General features: G+C 37.1%; 1 protein-coding gene across 1 annotated transcript in view; it reads left to right on the top strand.

Moving 5' to 3' along the window:
* Nucleotides 1-12,309, top strand: part of LOC122298770 (mediator of RNA polymerase II transcription subunit 12-like) — a 38,919-nt gene that overhangs the window by 19,265 nt on the left and 7,345 nt on the right. Inside the window, 4 exon segments of the mRNA XM_043108632.1 lie at nucleotides 7,703-7,852; nucleotides 7,953-8,297; nucleotides 8,748-9,096; nucleotides 9,099-11,151. Of these exon segments, the coding sequence (XP_042964566.1) occupies nucleotides 7,703-7,852; nucleotides 7,953-8,297; nucleotides 8,748-9,096; nucleotides 9,099-11,151 (2,897 nt within the window).

Raw genomic sequence — 12,309 nt, 5'->3', positions numbered from 1 at the left:
CATTAGTAAACTCACTCGGGATCTCAATTGTGTTACTAAATTTGGCTCCAATCTGTGTGAATTTCAGGTCTTGGACTCGGGGAAGATGATTGGCAGTGCTAAGATGTGTTCGGGGCTCTATCTTCTAGAGGTTAATGATCCTCCTCAAGGAACAACTTACCAATCTGCTTGTTCAGTGTCCAGTAGTCCTATTTCTTTGTCTGTAAGTCAGTCTACTAATGATAGTGCAATTATGTTGTGGCACTATAGGTTAGGTCATCCAAATTTCTTGTATCTTGAGAAGTTGTTTCCTTCATTATTCCATAATAAAAATCCAAATAAGTTTCAATGTGAGGTTTGCCAATTTTCTAAACATATTCGTAATTCTTATCCTAACCAATCCTACAAAGCATCTCAACCTTTTTCCATGATTCATAGTGATGTATGGGGTCCTTCTAGGATCAAAAATGTTATTGGTTCTCGCTGGTTCATTTCATTTATTGATGATCACACTAGACTCACATGGTTATTCCCCATGAAAGAAAAATCAGAGACAGACCAGATTTTCAAAACCTTCAACACCATGATCCAAACACAATTCCAAGCAAAAATCCAAATTCTGAAAACTGACAATGCCAAAGAGTATTTCAACTCCATTCTTAATGATTATCTCTTGAGTCATGGTATAGTTCACCAAAGTTCCTGTGTCAACACTCCCCAGCAAAATGGTATTGCCGAAAGAAAAAACCGGCATCTTCTTGATGTTGCTCGCTCCTTAATGTTCTCTACCCATGTACCAAAATTTTTCTGGGGTGAAACCATCCTCACTGCTGCATATCTCATAAATAGGATGCCATCTCGTATTCTGAACTTCCAGACTCCCTGTCAAATTCTTCTTGAGTTCTTTCCCAATACTCGTCTCATCTCCACCATCCCATTCAAAGTTTTCGGGTGCTCAACTTTTGTCCATGTCCATCAACAACACAGGGACAAACTTGATCCTAGAGCTCTTAAATGTATTTTCCTTGGGTACTCTCCAACTCAAAAAGGATATAAGTGCTACTCACCGGTCACTAAACAGTTCTATCACTCCATGGATGTCACATTCTTTGAGCAACAACCTTATTTCCCCAAATCTGATATTCAGGGGGAGACTAATTTTATCCAGGAATACCAGCTTTGGGATATTGAAGAATCACCTCATTTCTCTCCTAATTCTGACCAAACCTGCCCATCACTATATCATGAATCCATTCCTCCTCAAAATCTCTTCCTTGAATCTCCTTACTTCCTAGAATCTCCTCCTCAAGATCAAACCAATAATCCACCCCAAAATCTGGACACTATTCAATCAACAAAGAATGATGAGTTGATTACCTACTCAAGGAGGAGAAAGAACCAAAAGGAGATGGAACAAGAAGCATCTCTTGAGCAAACTCAAGAGTCTGACCCAAGTCCTAGATCAAGTGAAACTAATGATGATCCCGAAACTAATGATGATAGTGACTTTCCTATTGCTGTGAGAAAAGGTGTAAGATCATGCACAAAACACCCTATATACACATTTGTGTCATATGAAGGACTGTCACCGAAGTTCAAAGCATTTGTTGCCAACCTTGACAGCATCCAGGTTCCTAATAATATACAAGAAGCTCTCAGCTCACCTGAGTGGAAATCAACAGTGTATGAAGAAATTCATGCACTTGAAAAAAATGGAACTTGGGAAATTTCAGAATTACCAGCTGGAAAACGCCCAGTAGGCTGCAAATGGATCTTCACAGTCAAATATAATGAAGATGGGAGTGTTAATCGATTCAAGGCACGGCTGGTTGCAAAGGGATTCACCCAATCATATGGAATCGACTATGAGGAGACATTTGCCCCTGTAGCCAAGTTAAACACAGTTCGGGTTCTACTATCTTTGGCTGCAAACCTTGATTGGCCTCTCCACCAACTAGATGTCAAGAATGCCTTCCTAAATGGGGACCTAGCTGAAGAAGTTTACATGGAAATTCCTCCAGGATTTGAGACACAAACTACACGCAACAAAGTTTGTAAACTTAGGAGATCTCTATATGGGCTCAAGCAATCTCCAAGAGCTTGGTTTGAAAGATTCACAAAGGTAGTTAAGAAATATGGCTACTCTCAATGTCAGACTGACCATACTCTATTTGTTAAACACTCTCTTGCAGGAAAGCTTGCTGTCCTCATTGTATATGTGGACGACATAATTCTAACAGGAGATTATGAAGAGGAAATCAGCACCATCAAAAGTTTTCTAGCTGCAGAATTTGAGATCAAGGACCTTGGGAATCTCAAATACTTCCTAGGCATGGAGATTGCAAGGTCAAGAAAGGGAATCTCTGTCTCACAAAGAAAATATGTCCTAGATCTCTTAAAAGAGACTAGAATGCTTGGGTGTAAGCCAGTAGATACTCCTACGGATCCAACAACCAAACTAGGCACTAAGGAAAATTGTGCACCCGTGGATAAAGGGAGATATCAAAGATTAGTGGGTAAACTAATATACCTATCTCACACATGACCAGATATTGGTTTTTCTGTCAGCATGGTAAGTCAATTCATGAATAATCCAAATGAAGAACACATGGAGGCTGTGTATAGAATCCTGAGATACCTGAAACTAACACCAGGTAAAGGATTATTTTTTGAGAAGAACCAAAGAAAAGATATTGAAGTGTTCAGCGATGTAGATTGGGCAGGATCAGTACAAGACCGAAGATCAACTTCAGGGTACTGCACATATGTGTGGGGTAATTTGGTCACATGGAGAAGTAAGAAGCAATCAGTGGTGTCAAGGAGCAGTGCAGAAGCTGAATTCCGGGCAATGGCACACGACATTTGTGAGGGAATATGGTTAAGAAGGGTGCTAAAGGAATTAAAGATTTCAGATGAAGAACCTATGAAAATGTTCTGTGATAATTAGTCAGCAATTAGCATTGCCAAAAATCCAGTACATCATGATAGAACAAAACATGTGGAAATTGATCGACATTTCATAAAGGAGAAGATAGAGGAAGGAATAATCAAGATGTTGTACGTGCCTACATGCCTTCAAACAGCTGACATTCTTACCAAGGCTCTACCAAGAAAGGTGTTTGATGATCTGAGTTCCAAGCTGGGGTTAATAAATATTTACCACCCAGCTTGAGGGGGAGTGTAGAATTATAGGGAGATTTAATTTGATGATCTGTCAGCAATGTTAGGGGCTAAGATTGAGGAGATCTACAGCTAACAGATCATGTTTTCTTATCCCATGATTTTAGGAGATTTAATTTGATGATCTGTCAGCAGTTTTCTTATCCCATGATTTTAGGAGATTTAATTTGATGATCTGTCAGCAATGTTAGGTGCTAAGATTCAGGAGATCTACAGCTAACAGATCATGCTTTCTTATCCCAAGATTTTAGGGGATTTGGTAGTCTGTTACCAAATCCGTAGATATGAGTTTCCATTTTTATAGCTTTCTGTTTTAGGTAGTTTTGATTCTTTCCTAAGTAAGTTGTAAATATCCCTAAAATAGATGAGTATTATCATCTATATATATATAGAGGGGAATGTAATCATTTTTGATATATTGGAATATTGAGTTTTTCCTTCCAATTTCGATAACTAACCAAGGGAGGGGCTATGGTTCAACATGGGTTAGTTGATATGCCTACATTGTCCTATTTACTATTGTATAAGCTTATTTGGGTTCCAGTGGACTTCTCAAGGGTTACAAGTCGTGTAACAACGTGTTGCAATATTACTTGTGTTTTATTCATGTTTTATCTCAAGGTACTTTGATAGGCTTTATTACCCCTAGGGGTCGGCACAAGTGGTAAAGGCCTTGGGCTTGGGGGCATACTTCTCCTAGGTCTAAAGTTCAAATCTCCTTGGGTGCAAAAAATCTCTAGGGATCATCAAACTGGGGGATTTTCCCCTTGAATTACCCGAGGTGCACATGCGGAAAACTCCTTGTTGAGGGCTTGTGCACCCCTGGGATAGTTGGGACGCTGTTCTTGGACGCCCGATGCCAATAAAAAAAAACTTTGATAGGCTGTTATTATACTTACAATATTCTTAGAGGATGCTTGGGGAGTGAGATGAGATGAGAATTTTGTGAATTGTTGTAAGATAGTTTCTGTTAATGTTTTATGGGGTTTTGGGAAAGGAGAGAGAAAAATGTTAAATAAAAAATATTATAAAGTTAAAATATTGTTAGAATATATTTTTTTAATATTACTATTTTGGGAATTTAAAAAGTTGAATGAAAGTTTGGGAAAACTGTAATGATTAGTTTGAAAAAGTTTGGAGGTCTCATGTGCCCACTAAGGTAGCTTTCTTCGTATGGATTGCCACCCTTGGGAAGATTTTGACCATGGACAACTTGAGGAAGAGGGGACTCATTGTGATGGGATTGGTGCTATTTGTGTTAAAAGCATGGAGAATTTGTGGACCACTTATTATTGCACTGTGAGGTGACAAGGGGGGGCTGTGAATGAGATCTTTAGAAGAGTTGATGTCGCTTGAGTGATGCCATTGAGGGTAGTGGATTTATTGGCCTGTTGGAAGGAAATTCAAGGTTGTCCTCAAGTGGCGGTAGTGTGGAAGATGATTATCATGTGGTGTACGTGGTCGGTAGGAAATGAGCGGTGCTTTGAAGATAGGAAGCGCATTTTAATGCTTTGGTTCTCAACCATTGTACTTGATGGAAAGAATGCTCATGAATTTTTGTCCCTAATATAGAATGTATTTAGGTGTTCTTTTGTATACTTTCTGTGTATATGGACTATGCCTATTTCATTCATATCAATAAAACTTACTTCTTACGTATCAAAAAAATGATTAGTTTGAAAGTGTTTGTATTTGAGTGATGTTTGGGAAGGAAATGAGATGAGATGTGTAACACCCCGTTCCCGTAGGATAGAGACGTTACTAACAAACATGATAAAATTCCCGGTAAAGAGACTCATTACTCTGAAATACCTCATTTATTGAAAAAAAAAAAAACTTAATCCTTGTGTAAATGACACTTATTCATCTCTAAGTCCTTATACTAAATCTACTCCTGGTCATCCAGCTCTGCATCATCATAATCACCATTTGTGGCAATCAACATAGAAGAAAACAAAAAGACAAACAACAAAAATGAGTCGAATACTCAGTAAATAATACATCATACCGTAAAATACTATCTAGCTTAGCATAAATTTGGTTTTTAAAGCCTTATCATAACTGTCATATAACATTCATGGATTAACATGAGCGGAAACATTCATAATCATGGCAAACATGAAGCGTGAATGCATGAGTAACTTGTTTATCTTGAATTGTACTTATTTCATGGTGAACCACGTTTGAGTCCATGGCACCACATAACTTGTCATGTAGTGAAACACGCTTGAGTCCGTGTTTCACTTAACTTGCATAACATGAAGTGAAATACACTTGAATCCGTATTTCACTTATCCTGCTTGACGTGGAGTGAAACACACTTGGGTCCGTGTTTCACTTATCCTGCTTGACATGGAGTGAAACACGCTCGGGTCCGTGTTTCACTTATCCTGCTTGACGTGGAGTGAAACATGCTCGGGTCCGTGTTTCACTTATAGTGCTTGACGTGGAGTGAAACACGCTTGGGTCCGTGTTTCACTTATCTTGCTTGACATGGAGTGAAACACGCTTGGGTCCGTGTTTCACTTATCTTGCTTGACATGAAGTGAAACATGCTTGGGTCCATGTTCACTTAACTTGCATGACATGGAGTGAAACACGCTTGAGTCCGTGTTTCATTTAACTTGTGGTAACCACGCTTGAGTACGTGGTACCGTCTTAGCATAACTGTGGTAAACACGCTTGGGTCCGTGTTACCTTAAAATGTTTATCTTTCTTGATGCATGATAATTTTCTTGGACTTCTTAGACTTTTCTAGCATGGCATAACATGATATATTCTTGTACATGGTATAGTATAGCATGACATGGCCTAACATGATTTAATCATTTTATGACATTTCATGGCATGCATGATCTGAGAACTAATGAACATGTCATACATGATCTGGCTATTTATTACATGGCATGCTTGACTTAAGTTATTGCATGAACAATACATGGCATATATGGTCTAAGTACTACATGAATGAAGCATGCATGACTTGGCTATTTTAATTCATAGAATACATATCTTAAATTATTATATGATCATATCATGACTTCCATGTGATTTTAGTAACATTCAATCCATCAATCAACAATCCATAAAAGCATAACATATATATAGGCTTACTTTCATGTAAATCATCATAATTCATAGAAGTTCGTGAAAGCGATTTAACCTTGACTTGGCTCTTAACGCAATGTAGATAACCATCAAAACCATATCATATTATCATACCCAATTATAATATTTACATTACGCGTACATTTATATGATCATACTATTTACCTCTTAGTGCTGCTTCCGAAATCTCACGTCGTAGCTCATGACCTATACGAGGCACTAGACGTTACTAATCTTTCTAGAAAACGTGTTGTAGCAGTCTAATTACTTAAAATCTTACCATAGAGATAATTTAATAAATAAGTAATAAATAAAAAGAATAAATATAATCATAACATAACTAAATAATTTCTAACTGAATTAACCTAAATTCTAGGTTCGTATGTTACAAGATGAGATGGGATGAAGGCTCCGCTTGCGTAGTGAGAACATTCCACTGCTATTCATTATTTTATCATTAATTTTTACCTACCTTTTACTATTATTCACTACTATTCAATAATTTATCATTACTTTTTTACTACTATTCACAAAATATCTGAGACTACCCAAATGCAACCGTAAACTACTTCCAAACATCCCCTTAGAATGGAAACTTTGTATTACAAAACTAAGTAAATTGCATCCCTTCAACTCCATCATTAAGCTTGAAATTTATGAAAAATAAGTCGTGTTAGAAATGCTCTTAGGCAAGTAGTGAAGGGACCATAATGCACTTGCCACTTTTAGGTCTTATGGTGATTCATAATAGTCTCTATGTTACTCTCCGTCACATTACTACGAAACAAAAATACTGTAGAGAAGTGTGCTTCTAATCAAACTATGGTTAAGAAAATTTTTATGTTGTAAGGAAAATATAACTTATTATATGACCTGTTGGTTGTTATGAGAAAGGTGAGATAAGATCTGTATATGGGCCATTGAGACAATGGGTGGCTGTAGTAAAGCCTAGATGCATAATCTCCTAGCTTGATTATTGGGATTAGACATTGTTCTACTGTTTTTTCTTGAAAGTGATAGATATTCAAACTTAAATAAAAGTATTAGTGAAATCACTATTGTAATTGACTTAATGGCATGAACGTACATGATTTCCTTTTATCTTTAGACACCCATGCCTAGGTGTTGCTCTTTTATATGTCCCATGTACTTGGCTTTGCCTTTCTTTAATAAAATTCTTATTTACTGATCAAAATATATATATATATATATATTGAAATCACTGCCTGTGATAAAGTGTCAATTTATTGCTCTATTGGGCATGCGTGAATGTGTTTAGATTTTTTATTGACAAAAAATGTGAATTTGTAGGTTTTTTGACTTAATAAATCCTTTCCTCTATCCTGTCATTTAAAAATGAAAAACTCTGTTGAAAATTTTTATATGAATATTTCTTTTACTTCTCAATGAAATAAAAATATAAAAATTATTGCAGGGCCTGTCACAACCACACAAACAACTACGTTCTTTGGCCGATGACGTTCCTCATGGATTTAGGAGGAAATCTCTGTTTGAAATTCTAATTAGGAATAATGTTCCATTACTGAGAGCAACTTGGCTTATCAAAGTCACTTATCTTAATCAGGTATGGATGCTCAAACACTTGTACTCTTGTGTCACCGTACCCAAATGTTTGTGGCTATTTTTAATATTGGAAGGTAGCAGATTATGGTTGTATTTTACAGGTCAGGCCTGGTTCTGCAAATATCTCTTTGGGAGCTCCTGACAAAACTCAGCTATCCCGCACTGAGCTCTGGACAAAAGATGTTATTGATTATATGCAATATCTCCTTGATGATTTTTTCTCAAGAAATAATTCTCATTCTACTCATAGCAGAGATCGATCGCCACAAGTGCCTTACGCTGGGTCATTACAGCATAGGGGGGATCCAGCATCAGCAGCCCTTGATGGTGAGGAACCTTCCCTGCATTTTAAATGGTGGTACATGGCACGTCTATTGCAATGGCACAATGCGGAAGGGCTACTTCTTCCTTCTCTTATAATTGATTGGGTTCTGAATCAGCTACAGGTAATATTTTTATCATGTCATTGTTATATGGTAGCCCACAAATTGTATGGTTCCTATCTTTCTGGTGTGGTATGTTTGTAGAGAAATGAAAGATAGAAATTTTCAGGATCTTGAGCGCACAATAAAGAGCTTAAAACAATTCTTTTCAAAACTTTGTTCCTTTGGACATCCTCTATATATTTTAATGGGCTTTCTTAGGTATTCTTGCTGTATACTTTTCTTTTTTTTATAAGTAATTATTCTTGCTGTATACTTCATATGGCTTTTGAGTAATTTTCAATAAAATCTTCAATTAATTGTAAGAAAATTATTCCTTTGAATTTGTAATAATTCTCAGATAAAGCGCACTAATATTTTCTTAAAGAGGATAATAAAACATGTTTGTTTCTTTTATAAGTCAGCTAGTTTTTTATTCTCTTTAGTTTTGATTTACGTATTTGTGGTGTTCAGGAAAAAGATTTGCGTGAGATTTTGCAGTTTCTGTTGCCAATTATATATGGCGTTTTAGAAACTGTTGTTCTATCTCAAACGTATGTACATAGTCTTGCTGGAGTAGCTATCCGTTTCATTCGTGAGCCTTCTCCTGGTGGATCAGATCTAGTTGACAATTCTCGAAAGGCATATACAACCTCTGCGCTGGTGGAGATGCTTCGGTATCTTATAGTGGCTGTACCTGATACCTTTGTTGCATTGGACTGCTTTCCCTTACAGCCCTATGTGGTATCTTATGCTGTAAGTGATGGGAATTTTATAGCGAAGGTATCTGGGGATGCAGAAAAGTTGAAAACTGGTTACACAGAAGTTCCTTGCACAAAAGTCATGCTATTGATGCTCAATATCAATCCTTGGCCTTCAATAACGTTGTTTCTTCTATTCAGAATTGTGCAGATACTCTTGCAAAAGCTTCAAGTCCTGGCTATCTGGGTCATAATCTGGCTAAAGCTGTTCAGTCCTTAGATAAATCTGTTGTACACGGAGATGTCAGAGAGGCTTCTAAATTGTTATTCGAAGATCACTGGGATGGTGCTATTGCTAAAAGTTGGGTTGCAGAAGTAAGCCAATGCTTAAGGTCATCATTGAAGTGGATTGGGACTATGAATTTGTCCTTAATTTGTTCTATCTTTTTTCTTTGTGAGTGGGCAACATGTGATTACAGGGATTTTCGGACTGTTGCACCTACTAACATTAAGTTCTCAGGCAGAAAAGATTTTTGTCAGGTATATATTGCAGTACGAATTTTAAAGCTAAAGATAAAAGATTTGCAAAGTTCATCTAGAGGCAAGAGTGGAAGCACCCTTGGTGTTAGTGGCATTGGAGGAGGTTCCTCTCAGCAGAACTCTGGCAGGACATCTGTTGGAAATGTATTTGAAATTAATGACAATTTTAAAAGTATGGGTGGAAGCAGTGTAAATTCAGATATATTTGACAGCCCTGGCTCTTTGCATGATATCATAGTCTGTTGGATTGATCAGCATGAAGTAAGCAATGGAGAAGGTTGCAAGCGCCTTCAGCTACTCATAGTGGAACTGATACGTGCTGGCATATTTTTACCCCAAGCATATGTGCGGCAGCTGATAGTAAGTGGAATAATGGATATGAATGGGCCACAGGTTGATCTCGACAGACGAAAGAGACATTACAGAATCTTGAAGCAATTGCCTGGGCTATTTATCTGTGATGCTTTGGAAGAAGCAGGGATTACTGAAGGGCCACATCTTTTGGAGGTCATGCATATTTACTCAATTGAACGTCGCCTTGCACTCCGTGGATTATTTTTTGATCAGCAGAAGAACTCTAAAACTGCAAATATATCAGCTCGGAAGCCGATCCAGGGAAAGGATGGTGCTTCCCCAGCTTCGGTTGGGCAGAGGAAAGCTGCTCTGTCATCATCCAATGTATTACCCGCTAAAAATGTTAAACATGGGTTTGACATTGAGGAGCTGAAGGTGGCCATCTCAGTCCTGTTGCAATTCCCGAACAGTTCATCTTCATCCATGGATACAGGACTTGATGAATCTCAAAAGAGTGCCAAGAGGGCTTTTGGGTCACTTGGTAACAAGATGGATCTGATGGAAGGTACACCCGGATGTGAAGAATGTCCAAGGGCAAAGAGACACAAATTACATGAGGAAAGGAACTCATGTTTTCAAGTTCATTCACCTATTCCTTCAGATGATGAAGATACATGGTGGGCAAGGAAGGGGTCTAAATCTTTGGAGTCTTTCAAAGTTGATGCTCCACTTAAGTCAATCAAGCAAGTCCCCAGAAGTCGGCAGAAGACTCTGCGCAAGACTCAAAGTCTTGCTCAATTAACAGTGGCTGCTAGGATTGAGGGTAGTGAGGGAGCATCAACAAGTCACTTATGTGATAATAGGGTAAGCTGCCCTCACCATAAATCTGTAATGGAAGATGAGACTCCTAAGCCAATTGGTGGAATTAGAACAAACGCTTGTGGAGACATTGTGGCTATTGGAAAAACTTTAAAGAAGCTGCGTTTTGGAGAGAAGAGGACCATTATAGTTTGGTTAATGACTGTTGTTAGGAAGCTTGTTGAAGAGACTGAAAAGACTCTGGTCAAGGTTCGTCAGTTTGCTAGGCCTTTCACCCCTGTTGATGATAGGAGCTCTATAGGGTGGAAGCTTGGCGAGGATGAACTATCTGCTATACTGTATTTTATGGATCTTACCAATGATTTAGTTTCAGCAGCCAAATTTCTCCTTTGGTTGTTTCCAAAGGTACTTAGTAGCCCCAAATCTACAATCCATGCTGGTAGGAATGCTTTGATGCTACCGAGGAATGTGGACAACAAAGTTTGTGAAGTAGGGGAGGCATTTCTTTTGTCGTCCCTCCGAAGGTGGTATCCACTTCTTTCAGCTAAATCAAATAATTTTATATTTCTGGCAATGATTTTTTCCCTTTCCTTCATTGCCAACTGGCTTGGCAATCATTTATCAACATCTTTGAGGTTTGCATTTCTGGGAAGTTCTGGGTGTGTTTAGTTAAAGAGAAAATCTGAGAATGTTTGAGAATTTTCTTGAGATGTATTGTTTTTGTGAAAGTATATAGAAAAATTTGAATAAATTTTTTTTTTTTGAACTATGTTTTGTCTTGGGGTTTGTGAAATTGGATGGGGCAGAGTTGAAAAGTCGTTTGAATATAAGGCCCAGTTTGGATTCAATAATTGTTTTATCTCATTTCATCTCAAATCATCTCATCATTACAATTTTTCCAAATTCTTACACGATAAATTCAAAATTTTTAAATTCCAAAACAATAATAATATTAAAAAATAATATTCTAACAATATTTTATTCAATTTTCAACTTTACTCTTAACTCACTATCCAAACGGCACTTAAGTTTTTTAGTGCTCTCATGTATACATCCCGAGTACTTGGGCTATACCTTCTTTTCTTATGAATAAAATATCTTGATTAACTATCAAAACATAATCTTTTACTATAGTTTTTGTTTTGGTTTTTGTAAAAGTTGTTTTCGTTTTTTGTAATTTTCACTGAAATCTAGACAAATGATTAGATAAGAAATTTGAAATAGATTGTTTTTTTTTTTGGAGATTGGAAGATGTCTGGATTGAATTTCAGGATCTTTTTAAAAGTTATTGAAAAATTAAAAAAATGCTAACCAAACATTGCCATTATATTTCTGTCATTAATCGCACCAATCTCCAGGTCGGGCTTTCCAAGATTTCTTTCATTAGATTTATGAAGCATTTGTCAAAAAAAAAAAAAAATGTAGCAAGCATTTTAAACTTCAGCTAGAACCCATTGTGCTCAAATAAGTTATTTTTTTTTTCCGGAGAAAACATTCTCATGGTTGGAAAAATCCATTTTCCTTTCATCTTTCTCTGAGCACTTTTCTTCCCCTCGATAGCCTAGTTTCTTTGAACTCATCTTATTCAGTTTCTTTTGTTCTAGTTTATTGGTGTTTGTGGCACACGTTGACATTGATAATTCAGCATGTACTTGTTTAGCAATTTGCATATTATAGAAAAT

Source organism: Carya illinoinensis, chromosome 2 (assembly GCF_018687715.1).
Source record: "Carya illinoinensis cultivar Pawnee chromosome 2, C.illinoinensisPawnee_v1, whole genome shotgun sequence".
In the NCBI taxonomy this organism is placed as follows: domain Eukaryota; kingdom Viridiplantae; phylum Streptophyta; class Magnoliopsida; order Fagales; family Juglandaceae; genus Carya; species Carya illinoinensis.
This window is presented reverse-complemented; position numbering and strand designations above follow the sequence as displayed.